The 19,760-nt window shown below is 44.1% G+C and overlaps 1 protein-coding gene and 1 long non-coding RNA gene across 2 annotated transcripts in view; both read left to right on the forward strand.

The window, feature by feature from the left end:
* Positions 1–19,760, forward strand: part of LOC117759317 (NACHT, LRR and PYD domains-containing protein 12-like) — a gene marked incomplete at its 5' end in the record, with an annotated part of 75,895 nt that overhangs the window by 3,959 nt on the left and 52,176 nt on the right. Inside the window, one exon of the mRNA XM_034581384.1 lies at positions 19,417–19,590. Coding sequence (XP_034437275.1) covers positions 19,417–19,590 — 174 coding nt within the window. The remainder of the gene's footprint in view (positions 1–19,416; positions 19,591–19,760) is intronic.
* LOC117752824 lies at positions 11,827–12,994 on the forward strand. The gene is made up of 3 exons (XR_004612153.1): positions 11,827–11,840; positions 11,941–12,063; positions 12,974–12,994. It is a non-coding gene; the product is annotated as an uncharacterized LOC117752824 (long non-coding RNA).

Genomic DNA, 19,760 nt, shown 5'->3' on the forward strand with positions numbered 1-19,760 from the left:
GAGCTGCAGACTGTCAGAGATCAGCTGTTCTTCTCTGGCTTCAGCTCTGAGGTCAAACCCCTCTCATCTGAGAGAACTGGATCTAAATGACCTGCAGGACTCAGGAGTGAAGGAGCTGTGTGGTTTTCTACAGAGTCCAACCTGTCGACTGGAGACTCTGAGGTCAGTTCACTGACTGACTTTTGTAGATCTCATATCTATAAAACAGCATTTATACCCAATTGATCTCATTTAATTCTGATTTAACATAATTCCTCTTCATACATAACTTGAATCCATTCATTAATTAATCTGTGACATTTCAAATATTCAGCTACTTGTTAAAACACTGAGTTTAGTTCTGGATTTCCTAAACTGATCTGCAGGACAGAGACCGGGTCCAAATAATATTTTGTTACTGAATCAGGACTCATTTTTAGTCCAACATGTCTGATTTCATATTTATCTTCCATGTTATGAGTCTGTGCTGACATGAATATTTGTATGTTATTTTCACACATAAACTCAGTTTAATTTACAGTTAAGTTTTATTCTTTATCCAGGATGAAGTACTGCAGTCTGTCAGAGATCAGCTGTTCTTCTCTGGCTTCAGCTCTGAGGTCAAACCCCTCTCATCTGAGAGAACTGGATCTGAGCTACAACAACCTGCAGGACTCAGGAGTGATGGAGCTGTGTGGTTTTCTACATAGTCCAACCTGTCGACTGGAGACTCTGAGGTCAGTTCACTGACTGACTTTTGTAGATCTCATATCTATAATACAGCATTTATACACAATTGATCTCATTTAATTATAATTTAACATAATTCATACATAACTTGAATCCATTCATTAATTAATCTGTGACATTTTAAATATTCAGCTACTTGTTAAAACACAGAGTTTAGTTCTGGATTTCCTAAACTGATCTGCAGGACAGAGACCGGGTCCAAATAATATATTTTTACTGAATCAGGACTCGTTTTTAGTCCAACATGTCTGATTTCATATTTATCTTCCATGTTATGAGTCTGTGCTCACATGAATATTTGTATGTTATTTTCACACATAAACTCAGTTTAATTTACAGTTAAGTTTTATCCTTTATCCAGGTTGAAGAGCTGCAGTCTGTCAGAGATCAGCTGTTCTTCTCTGGCTTCAGCTCTGAGGTCAAACCCCTCTCATCTGAGAGAACTAGATCTGACTAGAAACAACCTGCAGGACTCAGGAGTGAAGGAGCTGTGTGGTTTTCTACAGAGTCCAACCTGTCGACTGGAGACTCTGAGGTCAGTTCACTGACTGACTTTTGTAGATCTCATATCTATAATACAGCATTTATACACAATTGATCTCATTTAATTATAATTTAACATAATTCATACATAACTTGAATCCATTCATTAATTAATCTGTGACATTTTAAATTTTCAGCTACTTGTTAAAACACATCTGAGTTTAGTTCTGGATTTCCTAAACTGATCTGCAGGACAGAGACCGGGTCCAAATAATATATTTTTACTGAATCAGGACTCGTTTTTAGTCCAACATGTCTGATTTCATATTTATCTTCCATGTTATGAGTCTGTGCTCACATAAATATTTGTATGTTATTTTCATACATGAACTCAGTTTAATTTACAGTTAAGTTGTATCCTTTGTTCAGGTTGGAGGACTGCAGACTGTCAGAGATCAGCTGTTCTTCTCTGGCTTCAGCTCTGAGGTCAAACCCCTCTCATCTGAGAGAACTGGATCTGAGTAGAAACAACAACCTGCAGGACTCAGGAGTGAAGGAGCTGTGTGGTTTTCTACAGAGTCCGACCTGTCGACTGGAGACTCTGTGGTCAGTTCACTGACTGACTTTTGTAGATCTCATATCTATAAAACAGCATTTATACCCAATTGATCTCATTTAATTCTAATTTAACATAATTCCTGTTCATACATAACTTGAATCCATTCATTAATTAATCTGTGACATTTTAAATATTCAGCTACTTGTTAAAACACATCTGAGTTTAGTTCTGGATTTCCTAAACTGATCTGCAGGACAGAGACCGGGTCCAAATAATCTATTTTTACTGAATCAGGACTCGTTTTTAGTCCAACATGTCTGATTTCATATTTATCTTCCATGTTATGAGTCTGTGCTCACATGAATATTTGTCTGTTATTTTCACACATGAACTCAGTTTCATTTACAGTTAAGTTTTATCCTTTATTCAGGTTGAGGGGCTGCAGACTGACAGAGATCAGCTGTTCTTCTCTGGCTTCAGCTCTGAGGTCAAACCCCTCTCATCTGAGAGAACTGGGTCTGAGATACAACCACCTGCAGGACTCAGGAGTGAAGGAGCTGCTTGATCTAAAGCAGAGTTCAGGCTGTCGACTGGAGACTCTGAGGTCAGTAGATGGTTGGAGTCAGTCCACGCTGCTTTCATCAGTATTTTACTAAACACAGTATCAGTATCACAGTACAGATCCAGGGTCTGTGCTACCAAGCAGGATTTGTGGTCATCAGGTTAACTTCAGGTTTAGTTCTTTCAGTCCTATGAAGCTCGTTCACTTCTTAACGAGGTAAATCACCATGGTAACTTCTGATGAACGGCTAACCTGCTCCAGGTTAAGTTGGAGATCAACCCGTATTGAAACTCCGCCCACTGACCACAGTGACTCTCCACTGTTGTGTGGTGCACACTCTCCTTAAAGGGACGGATAAGGGAAGTTTAAATCCACGTCTGGTTGGTTCAGTTGATCTCTAACTCACCCAGAACATCTCAATCTCTCCAGACTCATCCTGTCACCAAAACACCAGATGCACTCAGTCAGCTTCCTGAAGATAGGTCCATGTGTTTCTATTGAGTAGTGATGTCAGAGGTGTCCACCACAGTGTGTGTCCTCAGAGACAGTGTGTGTCCTCAGAGACAGTGAGACAGTGTGTGTCCTCAGAGTCAGTGTGTGTCCTCATAGTCAGTGAGACAGTGTGTGTCCTCAGAGTCAGTGTGTGTCCTCGGAGTCAGTGTGTGTCCTCAGAGTCAGTGAGTCAGTGTGTGTCCTCAGAGTCAGTGAGACAGTGTGTGTCCTCAGAGTCAATGTGTGTCCTCAGAGTCAGTGAGTCAGTGTGTGTCCTCAGATTCAGTGAGACAGTGTGTGTCCTCAGGGACAGTGTGTGTCCTCAGAGACAGTGTGTACCCTCAGTCAGTGTGTGTCCTCAGAGACAGTGTGTGTCCTCAGAGTCAGTGAGACAGTGTGTGTCCTCAGAGTCAGTGTGTGTCCTCAGAGACAGTGTGTGTCCTCAGAGTCAGTGTGTGTCCTCAGAGACAGTGAGACAGTGTGTGTCACATCCTGGGATTCAAACATTTCTCATCAAGAATCTTCTTCTCTTCCACTCGTCTTGTTAGTAAACAACAGATTCAGATCTCGTCGCCTTGAGTTATTTATCTCGTTCACACACGTTATTATATCGTGGTCACGTAATATATTTTTACCAAATGCCACCAGGGGGCGCTGTAACTTACACATTGACACTATCCCAGATGTTTTACCAGCTGTTCTTCCTGCATTTAGCAGCTGTAACTGAGTTTCTTTTATTCTGGATCATGTGTTTGTTCTCCTCTGATTTTTATTATAGAACAGTTTGATCCTCGTTGTGAAATATGAGGCTCTGCTGTCAGTCAAACTGTCCATGTCTGTGATTGGTCATACGCAGTAAACCCCGCCCCTTTTATGTGCACGTGCTCACACAGTGAAACATGTCTTCACCTGTAACAGCAGTAAATCCACCTCTCAGGTGTCCACTCTGCACTTTGACATGCAGAGGAAACACACTTGGCTCTTAGCGTGTTCATTCCAACACGTGAACATGAAGCAGAGAGGAAGCTGCTCCACCTCTGAACAGGACTGAAGTCCCTGCTGCTCTTTCTACTGGATGTGCTGCATCACTGACTCACAGCTGATGAAGTGAGTCTCTGTAACACTGATGTCTTCTTCTCTCAACAGTTGGTGATGGTCTTCGTGAAGGTGAGTGTGAAGAGGACAGTGTGTGTGGACAGAGGCTGAGCTGTGTCCTGAGGATCCAGAGGCTGAAGCAGCAGCAGCTTGTGTGTAGAGCGGCTCTGACTGGGCCTTGTTGCTGGGAGGCAGAGTGGAGACAGAGCTCCAGAGGAATCAGAGGAGGTAGCCAATATATATATATTCACCTAAATCTTACACACTGGACCTTTAGGTGCTTTAATTAGTCATGAAGACTAGAACAGTTGTTATATAAATACCAGGTAAACACAATATTTGTAAAGAGTGCAATGATGTCAAAGTCACTATCATTTTCTATTCTACTGTTGGGACCTGGTATTTGTGAACTACAGTTCGGCCTACATGTGTAGTCCAAGCCTGGAGCACATGTTCTTTGTTCTGGAGACAAACCAGAGCCTCCAGAACTCAGTCTCCCGGCTTCAACGTCACACAGAGGTGTGAAAACTGACCAGGGACACAAGTTTCAACCACTATTGGTCACTCTGGGCCCCATGACCCATGAGGACACCAGGCCACTATAAACCCAGTTCTCCCTCTCTTCTTCCTCTTTCTACGCAACCCGCCGAGAGGAGAAGTGAGGCTGTCCAGCTCACTTACTCTTTCAACTCAACTCAACTCTCCGAGAGGAGCCCACCTCTCTTTCTGCTCAACTTCAATGGAGGAGAGGTGCAGCTTGCAGCTCACCTCACCAAGGAAACGTCCTCCCAATCCAAGCTCTACCAACCTTCAAGCAGGCCTGACTGGAGCAGACTGCTAAAACCTTCCAAAAGGCAGCACCTGCCTAAGAACAACACAAGAGCTGAATCGCACAGCAGAACCACAACAGGAGCCGCAACCCAGCAAGACGACTTCACTGGACTTCAAACAGCACATCAACCTTTTTTCACTTTTCATGGACGGGTAACACAACTGGGCTTAATAATTATACTAGGCTAAGCAAGGACTGTTTATTCGATTCCGGGTGATGTTTATAAGTTTGATTCGTGTTGATGTGATATTTTGGTTATAAGCTATTTGAAAGTTAATGTTAGTCATGTTATGCTCTTCAGTCTTTCTCTGCATGCAACAAGTTACTTTCTCTAATTTGGCACACACACACACACACACACACACACACACACACACACACACACACACACACACACACACACACACACACACACACACACACACACACACACACACACACACACACCTCTCTGACCCCCGCCACATGTCGTAAACATACTAGTGGGGATGGTTTATTGCCCTCATAGGGGCCAGCCGCCATTTTGAAGGCACACTCACTCACAGACACACAAACGCACGCATACTCACATCCACATATTTCTATACTAAGTACACCTTTAGTAATTTGTGTTTTTATACTTTATTATCTTTTTCTTTCACAAATGTTTTAATGAATGTTGCGTAAGTGTGAATTTTACCAACCTCTACACTGTCAAGAACTCTGTATCCTTCAACTTTGCTAACTATCTATATGGTAATTTTGGTTATAGTTATTAATTTAATTGTTAATCAGAGTTAGTACTTTCATGAATCTTAATCAATAAATTGTCTGTTTTCCCTTCCTTTGAAGGGTGGCGCCCCGACATAACTTTAATCAATTAAAGTTATTTAATATTAATATTTTTAATATTAATAGCCAATATTTTTTCTGATAACCAAATTTATTGAATGCCCCAAGGCACACCATTTTATGGTGTCACGTTTAATGCATTATTGAACAACACTACTCTCGATGCATCCACATGTTTCGTGTTGTCATGGTGATTAATTTGTTCTGTTAGAAAACAGTAATAAAAGTGAATTGTCTGGTGACCAACACGTCATCTCACTATAAACTATTTGTAAAATGACATTAACATTTTAAGAGGATGTGAAGTATCTGGATTCTTCACAATTATTCAGTTTGCATTGGAAGATTTCCCCGGACCAATCACACGCATGGAAGATGCACACAGGCTTAAAACCACCGACCTTAATAAATATTACATTCATGGATATCCCGGGATACTTTTGGCCCTGCAGTGTCAGAATTAAAATAATCTCAGTAATCCTCATTGTAATTCACTGGAGACTCTGCAGGAGCTGAGGAGGGGTCTGTGCTCACTGAGGCCGCTGCACGTATTCTGCAGAAAAACAAAAACCTGGAAACAGCCATTACAAAAGGGCAAATTTATTTAAAGCACTTACATAGAAAAATATGATTGATTTGAGTCAACAATAATAAATAGAGCGCCTGACTGTCCCCAGGCCCTGTCAGTACAACAGTACAATCAATATCCAGTTTCACAATACAGCAAAGGCACTAGCATTTACCACAATCAACAACAAGTCAATGGAGGCGGCGTGGGAGGGGGCGGGGCTCCGCAGGACACTCGTCATCAGAACACAAACTCAGAACGAGCCCACAGCCGTCACTCGTGTTCTGCCCCCGACTCTGATTCTCAGTGGAACTCAATGTGAATCACTGCTGTTTGGATGAAGGATCGTGAAATAAAGCGACGCTCTGATGGATGAAAAGATGATTTTTAAAAGATGATACAGATGAAAAACTAAAATAAAAGTGGATGTTAAAGCTGGTTTCCCCCCCGAGAGGCGACGACGTCCCATCAACATGACTGGCGATCAAAACAAAATAAACCCTTTGATGAACCTGCATTTACACAGAGAGATGCTCAGATTGTTACTTATATAAATATGATTTAAAACCATGGATTTGGATTCTTCGTCTTTCATGACCGACAACAATTTATATAAAATATCAACACGGTCGATGGGACGGACACAAACAAACAAACAAAACATTGAAAAAAAAACCAAAACATCCAACTTAAATGAAACAACAGTTTCCTTCTGCTACGTTCAAAGTTTTCATGTTTCTAATAAGTTTGGTTTTAATGAGTTATTTAATTACCGGTGTTTAGAATTATATAGTTTTATAACAACATCTTAGGAATCATTTGATAAAATACATATTTGACAAGATTCTTGGTTTTAAATGTTTTATATCAGGAATGAAATTCAGGATCAAAGTTGTCATGCACTTTTAACCCTGTTTGTGATGTTGTCCTGTCCACATATTGTTTAGTGTCACCACTGTTTACATCGATGTCTTTTTAATGTTGAACTGAGCACTTCCATTCTGTACTGAATAAAGAATCCCATTAATTCATTAGTCAATGATTCTGATACATTCTCTGTGTTTTACTTATGGTGAAAATAAATGATTCCCCTATCGAATGATAAATATATGAATGTATTGCGAGGCCTTGATACCGTGGATTCACTCCAGTTTTGTACGGCAGGAGGATGTGGGGATGTGTTGTCCATCTTTATTTAAAGTCACTGATCGTCTTTATATACATGATTGTTGTTATTATTATTGTTATTATTAATATTCAGTATTCAAACAACCATTTCATTGTTTGATTTGGACTCAACTAAAAGACGGAGGGTTGTGGGAGGGGGGTTCAGTAGACGGCACATTCACCCAGTGAATCAGACACATAAAGAAACTAAAAGCTCCTGAACTTCTTCTCATTTCAACATCTTCATTCAGATCAACTCACTGTCACACGTCTGTGGTCGAGTTCAGTGTCGACTTATCTGATAAAATTTGTTTGTTTCTTTCAGACGGATGAAAAAACAAAAAGAACATGATCACGTGCAGGAGGATCTGATTTCGACAATAAGCAGGAAGCATGTTAAAGACCACGCACACACGTGATGGATATTTAGGTCATATAATAGAGGGGGGAAAAAAAATGTTTTTCGTGAAAAATTATAACCAAAACATTGTCGTCAATTATTCATTGGTTTCGATTTACACTAGAAAAAAATGAAAAGCATGAAATATGTAAAGTGATAAGGCTTAAATCTTTCTCCAGTTCGACTCCTCACACCGTCGTCTTCTGTGAAAACCACTCGGCTCCGTCTCAGTGTCTTTGAGTGTCCAGATGTTTTGCACGTGGACGGACTGGATCATGTCTTCTGGAAAAAGCCCTGAAGTCTTTATCTCTGCGTCTCGTCATCTGGAGGATTAATGCACAGGAGCCCGCCATATTTCCCAAAGGACTGTAAAGCTTTTACTTATTTCCCCCCAGGGCATGACTATGGCCGACCGTGCGGCGCCGCGTCAGTACGTACCCGAGCTCCCAGAGCTTAGGGGCTGACGGACTCGGAACTCGCCGGCTCTCAGATGTTCCTCTGGGCGGTGAGGTACTTGAGAGCGGCCGAGCCGTACTTCCTGGACATTACATTTCCTTTAGCAGACGATTTTATCCAAAGCAACTTACAATAAGTGCATCAACCATGAGGGTACAAACCCAGAACAACAAGAATCGAGAAAGTACAATTTGCTGTATCTAAGTGCTACTAAATTGTTAGTTTAAACTTATTCTTTTTAATTTTATTTATTTTATTCAAGATATAGTCGGAAGAGGTGTGTTTTTAGTTTTTCGGTGGAAGATGTGTAAACTCTCTGTCCTGATGTCATTGGGGAGCTCATTCCACCATTTAGGAGCCAGGACAGCAAACAGTCGTGATCTTGATGAGTGTTTAGTTCATAGTGAAGGAGCAACAAGCCAATTGGCAGAAGCAGAGCGGAGTGAACGGGCTGGGGTGTAACGTTTGACCATGTCCTGGATGTAGACTGGACCCGATCCATTCACAGCACGGTATCCAAGTACTAATGTTTTGAAACGGAATGCGGGCAACCACTGGTAACCAGTGAAGGGAGCGGAGGAGCGGAGTAGTGTGAGTGAATTTAGGTTAAAGACCAGTTGAGCTGCTGCATTCTGAATGAGCTGCAGAAGTCGGATGGCACCAGTAGGTAGACCTGCCAGGAGGGAGTTACAATAGTTTAGGTGTGAGATGACCAGGGCCTGGACCAGAACCTGCGCCGCCTTCTGAGTGAGAAGGGGACGTGTTCTCCTGATGTTGTACAGCATGAATCTACAGGAACGTGTTGTTACAGTAATGTTGGCAGTAAGGGAGAGTGGACTGTCGAGTGTCACACCCAGGTTCCTAGCAGTCTGGGTGGGGCTAACACAGAGTTGTAAAAGGTAATAGTCAGGTTGTGGGTGGGAGAGTATTTCCCTGGAAGGAAAAGTAGTGCAGACTTGTCAAGGTAAATTTTCAGGTGGTGTGCAGACATCCACTGAGAGATGTCAGTCAGACAGGCAGAGATTCGTGCTGCTAAATTGAGGAAAAGAGAGGATTAGTTGGGTGTCATCAGCATAGCTATGGTAGGAAAAGCCATGTGAGTGAATGACAGGGACAAGAGAGTTGGTGTACAGAGAGAAGAGGAGGGGACCCAGGACGGAACCTTGAGGGACCCCAGTAGTGAGAGGAAAAGGTTCAGACACAGATCCTCTCCAAGTTACCCGGTAATTGCGGTCTTTGAGGTAGGATGAGAGCAGGGAGAGAGCAGAGCCTGAGACACCCAGGTCCTGAAGGGAGGAAATAAGGATCTGGTGGATCACTGTGTCAAATGCAGCAGAAAGGACAGAGGAGGACAGAGGAGAGAGAGGCTGCTCTAGCAGTGTGAAGTTGCTCAGCGACAGCAAGGAGGGCAGTCTCAGTTGAGTGGCCTGCCTTGAAACCAGACTGGTGAGGGTCAAGAAGGTTGTTATTGTGGAGATAGGAGGAGAGTTCCGAGACGGAGCACAGGGCCGCTCAGGGACAGAGAACAAGGGCTCAGTTGGACGGCTCGGAGGCCGGTCAGGGATGAAACACGGGGGCTCAGGAGAAGATAACAGCTGTCCAGAAACATGATCGGGTATTGACCTCACCCCTGGACGTGGGGCAGGAACCGGAGTAGCCGCTGGGACCCCCCAGCGCGGGAAAGGAACTGGAGGGTTCAGAGCCGGGACCCCCGACGCCGGAACTGGAGTGGCGTCTGTCGGACCCTCCGGCACGGGAAAGGAACTGGAATGGCGCCTGTCGGGACCCCCGACGTCGACGCTGGAGTGATGCCTGCCGGGACCCTCCGGCGTGGAACAGGGACTGGAGTGTACGCTGCCGGGACCCCCGACGCTGGAACTGGTGTGATGTCAGCCGGGACCCTCTGGCGCGGGACAGGGGTTAGAGTAGTTGCTGCCGGGACCCCCGACGCCGGAACAGGAGTGGCGTCTGCCGGGACCCTCCAGCGCGGGACAGGGATTGGAGTAGCGCCTGACGATACCCCCGATGCCAGAAATGGAGTGGTGTTTGCCGGGACCCTCTGGCGCAGAACAGGGACTGGAGTAGTTGCTGCCGGGACCCTCCGGCACAGTACCGGGACGAGGAGAGGAGGAGCATGAGACGAGGAGAGGAGGAGCATGAGAACAGGGAAGTGTCAGACTCCATTTTCCCTTGGATGAGCAGAAGGAAGAAAAGTGAGCAGGTGAGTGTGAACACAACTTTCTGAAAGTTTTACCGTCACAGTCTCACACCTGCTGTTAACATCCGTCTGCTGATCACACGACTCTAAGTTTGTCAGTTCACACCTGGTGACAGATGTAGTTTCATGTGATCGGATCCCCAGAGACAGATGTGAACAGCAGCTGTGGAACAAAGAGCCTTCAAATGACTAATTAACAGAGTTAACTCACAGTTTCATGTTTTATCTTCATCACGTCTGTTCATCAAGTGTTTAATAACAGAACGTGTTTTCAGAATCATACGTTACAGTCACCTGAGTGTGTGTGTGTGTGTGTGTGTGTGTGTGTGTGTCTTCTTGCTTGGTATGTTTGGGTGTGTTTCTTGAACAGACTTGTTTGTCCTGATTCCTTTGAGCTCACAGTCAGTGACAGTGTTTTTCCACTCAGACTGAAGATGAGTGGTTATGAGGAGGAAGAGGAGGACAGAGCAGAGTCTCTAGGGCTCAGCTATTTGTCTCTGAAGAGTGACCGGTCCATGGGACATCCTCCAGACTTCAGTAATGAACCTGGACCCTCACACACAAAGTAAGAGACCTGCTACAAACATGTGAACCTCCAAACTGAATCCTCAGAGAATGAACCAGTGAATGATGTGTTCTGAATAAAAACATGTTTGTGTTTGCAGAGGTCAGGTCCACAGACGGAGAACAGAGACTCCAAGGTCCAGCTGTGTGTCTCTGAAGAGTGACCGGTCCATGGGACATCCTCCAGACTTCAGTAATGAACCTGGACCCTCACACACAAAGTAAGAGACCTGCTACAAACATGTGAACCTCCAAACTGAATCCTCAGAGAATGAACCAGTGAATGATGTGTTCTGAATAAAAACATGTTTGTGTTTGCAGAGGTCAGGTCCACAGACGGAGAACAGAGACTCCAAGGTCCAGCTGTGTGTCTCTGAAGAGTGACCGGTCCATGGGACATCCTCCAGACTTCAGTAATGAACCTGGACCCTCACACACAAAGTAAGAGACCTGCTACAAACATGTGAACCTCCAAACTGAATCATAAGAGAATGAACCAGTGAAAGATGTGTTCTGAATAAAAACATGTTTGTGTTTGCAGAGGTCAGGTCCACAGACGGAGAACAGAGACTCCAAGGTCCAGCTGTGTGTCTCTGAAGAGTAGCCGGTCCAAAGATCATCCTTCTCAAAACTTCAGTAATAAACCTGGACCCTCACACAAAAAGTAAGAGACCTGCTACAAACATGTGAACCTCCAAACTGAATCATAAGAGAATGAACCAGTGAAAGATGTGTTCTGAATAAAAACATGTTTGTGTTTGCAGAGGTCAGGTCCACAGACGGAGAACAGAGACTCCAAGGTCCAGCTGTGTGTCTCTGAAGAGTGACCGGTCCATGGGACATCCTCCAGACTTCAGTAATGAACCTGGACCCTCACACACAAAGTAAGAGACCTGCTACAAACATGTGAACCTCCAAACTGAATCCTCAGAGAATGAACCAGTGAATGATGTGTTCTGAATAAAAACATGTTTGTGTTTTCAGAGGTCAGGACCACAGACTGAGAGCAGAGTCTCCAGGGTCCAGCTGTGTGTCTCTGAAGAGTAGCCGGTCCAAAGATCATCCTTTTCAAAACTTCAGTAATGAACCTGGACCCTCACACACAGAGTAAGAGACTGTTTCTACTGTGACCTGCTCTGAAGAGGATTTAGTTTCCTCTAGTGTGGCCCCTGCATTAGGACACAGCTTCATTGAAGTTGGTGACTGTAATGGAAATTTTGCATGAACAGACTTGTATGTGGAAGATTGACCAGATGGTTTATCTAAAAGGGAAACTTTAGGTTTAACTTTAGTTTTACGATTATTGCTCAGGGACTTTAAATTCATGGCCTCTTGAAGCCTGAACTTTATGGTGTCTCTGAGCAAATGGTTAGGATCTCACATCTGGTGTCTTGTCCAGACATGAAGAGAGGATGTCTCCCACCCAAATAAAACATCAAAAAGGGTAATAAATACCCAAAGGCAGTGGGTTATAAGAAAACAACTCTCATGCCTGTTTTTTGCTCATTGTACATGTCATTCAAGTGATGTGTACTGTGAGTCCATCTGCAGATGTTGGATTAAACTAACCGAGAGACACATGTCAAACAAAAATTGTTTGACATGCTTGATTCAGAGAAATTGCTACTACTTTGACTAATCTCTCAGAATCACTCAAAGAGCTCAGACCTCCACCAAGAACCAACACGCTCCGTATGAAACCACTTTGAGATTCACTAGAGACTCATTTTGATTTGGATCTGCACCAAATTCCACACACTGGTAAACATCAGTCCTCTGAACATGTCTGTGAAAGAGGAACCCCCCCCCCCCCCCCCCCCCCCCCCCCCCCGTTCTGGTTCACAGACCACATCCTTCCACCAAGTTTACTGGTAATCTGTTCAGTGTTTTTTTATAATCCCACTAACGAACAAACCAACCAACACACAAACATACTGGGTGAAAACAAAACCTCCTTGACAGAAGTAATGACAACCTGTGACTGTGACATGTGACTTATCAGGAAATGTCTTCACAGGGAGAGGAAGAGGAGTCATGTTTCTGAGGAGGAGCAGTCGTCCTGCTGTGCTTCGTGTCAGGACGTCCTGAAGGATCCAGTCTCCACCAGCTGTGGACACTGGTTCTGCAGACAGTGCATCACCACATACTGGGACCAGTCTGGTTCTTCAGGAGACTCCTCCTGTCCCCAGTGTGGACAAAGATCCAGAACAGCAGCTGGAGCTCAGACAGCCGGTCAGAGCAGCACTGTACATGTGTCTGCTGATGTCTTCACTTCTGACAACAGCACATGTGGTTTTATTTTGTTCCTTCATACAGCATCAACATTTAACATCGATATAAAAGCACAAAGTTAAAAAGCTTTTATTTTCTGTAGTTTTTCTGGATCTGATGAAAACAATCAGCAGATTCTCAGATTCTCTGTCTCTGACATTGTTTCTTGTCTTTCAGCAGATCGTGGTCTGCAGGAGGTTTCAGATGAACATAAGCTCAGTCTGAGGAGGAGATGTGAACATGTGACTGAAGGAGCTGATGAAACAGGAAGTAGAACCCTCCTCAACAGGATCTACACTGAGCTCTACATCACAGAGGGACAGAGTGAAGAGGTTAATACTCAACATGAGGTGAGGCAGCTTGAGACGGCTTCCAAGATGAAGAGCCTCCACGACACTCCCATCAAGTGCCACGACATCTTTAAAACCTTAACTGACCAGCAGAGCAGCATCAGAGTCGTCCTGACCAACGGCGTCGCTGGCGTTGGAAAAACCTTCTCGGTGCAGAAGTTCACTCTGGACTGGGCAGAGGGTTTAGAAAACCAAGATGTGGGTCTGCTGACTGTGCTTTCGTTCAGGGAGCTGAACCTGGTGAAAGACCAGCAGCACAGTCTTCTCACGCTGCTCCGTGTTTTCCATCCAGCGTTACAGAAGCTCACGGCAGAGACGCTCGCTGTCTGTAAACCTTTGTTCATCTTTGACGGCCTGGATGAAAGCAGACTTTCTCTGGACTTCAACCACAGGGAGCTTGTGTCTGATGTCACACAGAGGTCATCAGTCAACGTGCTGCTGACAAACCTCATCCGGGGGAATCTGCTTCCCTCGGCTCTCGTCTGGATAACCTCCAGACCTGCGGCGGCCAATCAGATCCCTCCTACATGTGTCGACAGGGTCACAGAAGTACGAGGCTTCACTGACGCCCAGAAGGAGGAGTACTTCAGGAGGAGATTCAGTGATGAAGAGCTGTGCAGCAGAATCATCTCACACATCAAGACGTCCAGGAGCCTCCACATCATGTGTCAAATCCCAGTCTTCTGCTGGATCAGTGCTACAGTTCTGGAGCACATGTTGACCACAGACCAGAGAGGACAGCTGCCCAAGACCCTGACTGACCTGTACTCACACTTCCTGCTGGTTCAGACAAAGAGGAAGAACAACAAGTACGGTGAGGGACATGAGACGACTCCACAGCAGCTGACGGAGGCTGACAGGGACGTTCTCCTGAAGCTGGGGGGGCTGGCACTTAAACAACTGGAGGAAGGAAACATCATGTTCTACCAAGAAGACCTGGAGCGGTGTGGTCTTAATGTCACAGAGGCCTCGGTGTACTCAGGAGTTTGTACTGAGATCTTCAGAAGAGAGTGTGTGATCTTCCAGAAATCAGTCTACTGCTTTGTTCATCTGAGCGTTCAGGAGTTTCTGGCTGCAGTCTACATGTTCCACTGTTACACCACGAGGAACACCGAAGAACTCAACAACTTCTTGGGAACATATGGGTACACATGGGGTACATTCTCCCTGGATGACCTCCTGAAGAGAACTATGAAGAAATCCCTCACCAGTGAAAATGGTCATCTGGACCTGTTTGTTCGCTTCCTTCACGGCCTCAGTCTGGAGTCCAACCAGAGAGTCTTAGGAGGCCTGCTGGGTCGGACAGGGAACAATCCAAATATCATCCAGAGAGTCTTAGGAGGCCTGCTGGGTCGGACAGAGAACAATCCAAAGATCATCAACAACCTGAAGAAGATGCAGAGTGGTGACATTTCTCCTGACAGAAGCATCAACATCTTCCACTGTCTGATTGAAATGAACGACCACTCAGTTCATCAGCAGATGCAACAGTTCCTGACGTCAGAGAACAGATCGAAGGAGGAACTCTCTGTCTTCGACTGCTCAGCTCTGGCCTACATGCTGCAGATGTCAGACGAGGTTCTGGATGAGTTGGACCTGAATAAGTTCAACACATCATACCAGGGTCGATGGAGACTGATCCCAGCTGTGAGGAACTGCAGGAAGGCTCTGTGAGTCCAGACATGATCAATAACATGTTCAATCAGTGTAGATGAGTCGTTCTTCAAATACACTCAGTGTTAAATGGTTCTCATTGTTTTGGGCAGCATGGTGTTGCAGTGGTCAACACTGTTAGTGCAGCCTTTCTGTGAGGAGGATGTTCTCCTGGTGTCTGCAGGGTTTTCTCTGGGTTCTCCAGCTTCCTCCACAAACCCAAAGACATGTAGATCGGAGTTAGGTTGATTGGAGACTGAGATTCAGTGTCAGCTGAGATTGGCTCCAGGCCCCTGAGACCGCTAAAGGAGAAGTGGCTACTGGCTGGAGTGTGTGTGTGTGTGTGTGTGTGTGTGTGTGTGTGTGTGTGTGTGTGTGTGTGTGTGTGTGTGTGTGTGTGTGTGTGTGTGTGTGTGTGTGTTTATACGTGTGTATACTTAAATATATGTATACATTTGGTTGGTATATATACATTCTCATTGTTCTCATTTACATATAAGAGCAACTAGATCAGATGTGGAGAGTGAAATCCAAGTGATCACTGTGCTGGAGTTTGCCGTATATTTATTTATATATATATATATTTAAATAGAAGGGCTGTCAAAATTAACGTGTTAACGCGGGATGATTAATTTGTGGAATTAAGGTGTTAATTATTTTAACGCATTAACGCATGCACAGAATGAGCCGCTCCATGAACCCGTACAACATCATCACATTCTTCATCACAGAGAGTTATTCAGGGCAATTGCCTTTTAACAGGTCCAATGCCCTTGTTTGCTGGATGTCCGAACAGAATCTTAAATGGGCTCAATCCATATTTTTGGTCTAATTCTCATTGTCATCTGTTTGAGAACAAGCGAGAAAGATTTAATCCATGACAATCCAGTTTCCTCATAAAATTTAGCCAAATAGTTTTTTAGTGTGCCATTTTATCTTTCCACCGCTCCACCACTGGATGGGTGGTAGGCACAATGTTGTCTCAAATCAATGCCCAAATATTTACTTGTTTTAATGCCGTACTAACAAATGGAATCCAAATCATGCATGCGTGACAAAATTTCTCAGAGTAGTTGGAAAACCCCTTTGTTAACCAGTGTTGTAAAATTGCAGCCAACATCGATCCTTTCGAAACATGTTCATCTTATGCGTTAACTTTGCATAATAGGGAAACAGATATTTAGGTTTATTATCAGAGCCCACCCACACCCCATCTGTGTGTGTGCAGCCACTTTTCCTCCAAAGTGCACGCTCATCTGCTGTGGCTCTCAGTTGGAGTTCCTGCAGGTCAGCCGTGGGGGTGGTGGGGTCGACCTGTAAGAGAATGTGTGAAGCAGGTAGTAGCTGGCGAGCAGCTGCTTTTGCTGCTGCATCCGCTCCGGCATTTCCTTGTGATACTGGGTCATTATTAGAAGTGTGAGCATCACATTTACATACTGCAACCTGTTTGGGGAGGAGGATAGCATCAAGCATCAGAGACACTAGAGCATGATGTGCAATTGGTTTGCCTGATGATGTGAGGAATTCTCTGTGTTTCCAAATCGTGCCAAAATGATGTACTACACCAAATGCATATCTACTGTCAATGTAGATTTTCACCCCTTTTCCCTTTAGCCAATTTGCATGCTTCCATGAGAGCAGTGAGCTCTGCTGCTTGTGCAGACAGAGAAGCAGGGAGTGGTCGTGCAATCAATGTATCATGTGCTGTTACCACAGAGAAACCAACTTGATTTGCTCCTGTGTCTGAATTGCAAGATTCTGATCCATCCACAAACAGTTCAAAGTCTGGATTCTGCAACGGTGTTTCCTGTAAGTCTGGTCTGGGGGAAACAAACTTCAGTTATCGTTACTACACAGTTGTGTTGTTCACCATCTCCTTCTGGTTCGAAGAAGAGTAGCTGGGTTTAGAACATTACATCTTTTCACAGTGATGTTAAGCATTTCCAACAGAACAGCATGTTATCGATAGCATCATAGACACAGCATTTGGGGTCAGCAGGGTGAGTGGGGAGTATCCTACTAAATCCTTGGATACCATGACAGTCTTATCTGAAGCTGCTACAGCTCTAAGACAAGTAAGGAGGCCTGTATCAACAGGATCAAGTTTCGCTGAGAAAAATGTTTGCCCCCATGGCCTGGGAGTAGCACTGATGTCATGTAGCCCCCCTTCTCGTCAACTGTCTGTGTGAAAGGTCGGTCAGGGTTGGGTAGTCCTAAAGTCGGAGCGCAGCGCTGAGACGATCCGGGCTCGGGTCTCGGTCCCTGCATCTCACCTAATGGGGAGGTTAAGTTTGGAAACTATTTTCCCAAGAATGCCACTCAACCGTAGACACCGAGTCCAGATGTGTCCAGACGTGCGATCCCACTTCTGACACCAAATTGTGATGGAAATCTGGAAATACAAGAGGCTGGAAACACCAAAGTTATCTACGTGTATTTTAATAGGGGCTTTCTGCAGAAAGGATCAACACAGAGAGTCACAAGGATCTCAGAGTGAAGATGGAGAACAGTCAAATACAAGGATCTTATATAGGAGAACTGAGGCTGTCCCTCAGAACCAGTTCAGACTCAGAACCAGTTCAGACTGGTTCTGTAGGCGCAGGTTGAGAGAGGAATCTAAACACAGACAACTGATTTACATATGTTCCCTTTGGAGATAAGCAGACATACATTCAGTTCTTTGGAGGGTAAATAAGTGATAAAAAGGGTATGACAGTTTTCAGGTCAACACAGTTCAGACCATAAAACAGTTCAGGTCATAAAAGTCTTTAGACAGGTCTGCAAAAACCTACACTCAACTACAAAATAGTTTTCAAACACACTTAGTTAATTTTTCCAATAAACACTCATCACTAGTTATCAGGACCTGATCAGCACATGAAGTCACTGAGTGTTGGTTTGATTCCACAGTTTATGAGGCTGCATTTAAACATCATGAAAATGACTCGTCAACATGTTGTGCTCAGTACAACACGAGACGCTCACAGTCAGGACTCAGTGTTAAAATGAGCGACACGCAGACATGATCCGACTCCATCGATTCAGAACCAAACACATGACCGGACGTCTGTCACCTGAATCATCACAATAAAAAATGAACTGTGAACGTGAACTAGTTCATTTTCATCTGCATGAACTGAACTTGGAACTCGTTCTTTTTAAGTGTGAACTGGCTCAACACTGCTTCTGCAGATGGGCTCAGATTCAGATTTCACATTCACATTTAATTGTGTAAAGGTTTGGTTGTTTGTTTGATTTAAAAAGAAAAGAAAAAAGTTTTATTCAACCATCCTGTATTTGCTAAAAAAAAAAAAAAGAGAGCAAAAGCTAAGAAGCCCCGATTGTTTAGGATAAAGGTTCTTTGAGTTTGATAAAGAAATTGAATGTTCTAAATAACATCATCCTATGTTTGCTCAGAGGCAAAGCAAAGAGACAGCCACATTTAATTATGGTGTGGTATGTTTTAGTTTGATTTTATTGTATTTTTCAATCTTACTAACTATCATTTGGACTTGTCATCAATTCAAAAACTAATGTTAAATGTATATATCCACCTTCTGTCATTTATCTTTCTGTTCCCACAACAATATACAGAGATAAAGGGGATTTTTCAGTCATTTAGAAACGGTGATTAATCAGATAAATCACAGCTTCTCTGTGTTTAGGATGAGAATCACTGACTGTTCCTTTAAACTGAAGAAGCAGAACTGGAAATATCGTTTATTCTTCTTTCTGGTCAAACTAGAATTCCCACCCTGCGTTTGTACGCCACCACCAACCAGTGCAGTGTCCGTCCCTCCAGGTTCCTGACATGTTGCATTTACAATAATATGAGGTCACTGTAACCTTTGACCTTTGACCACTGAAATCTAATCAGTTTATCTTTGAGTCAAACTGGTCAAAATGTGAAGAAATCCCCTAAAGACAGACTTGAGACATCATGTCCAAGAGGCCAGAAACATGTTGTGTGACCTTGACCTTTGACCTTAGACCACCTGAATCTAATGAGTTCCTCTGTCAGTCTGAATGAACGCTTGTACCAAATCTGAAAGGATTCTCTTGAGGAGTTTTTAACATGTTCATGAGACAAAAAGGGGATTTACCAGGGTGAGGGTCACATGATCACGTTTTGTATGAATGTTGTGTTTTCTGATTTTATTCTAACAGATATTTTCTTTAATTACAGACTCGGTGGTTGTGGACTCTCAGAGACTCACTGTGAAGTCGTGGCCTCAGCTCTGAAGTCAGACCCCTCACATCTGAGAGAACTGGATCTGAGCCTTAACGACCTGCAGGATTCAGAAGTGAAGCTGCTGTGTTCTGGACTGGAGAGTCCAAACTGTGGACTGGAGAATCTGAGGTCCTTAAATCCTTCTTCACTCTTCCAACTTTCTTTCTTATTGGGTCATTATTTATTTAAATTGTCTCAGTTCTGCTCTGCTCACTGTCCCTCAGTCATCTGTCACTCACCCAGCCTGTCAGTCACGTCCTCCTCATCAACTCCATTCACCTGCACTCACCTGCTCCTGA

The sequence above is a fragment of the Hippoglossus hippoglossus genome, chromosome 3, assembly GCF_009819705.1.
Source record: "Hippoglossus hippoglossus isolate fHipHip1 chromosome 3, fHipHip1.pri, whole genome shotgun sequence".
NCBI classification, from domain to species: Eukaryota; Metazoa; Chordata; class Actinopteri; order Pleuronectiformes; family Pleuronectidae; genus Hippoglossus; species Hippoglossus hippoglossus.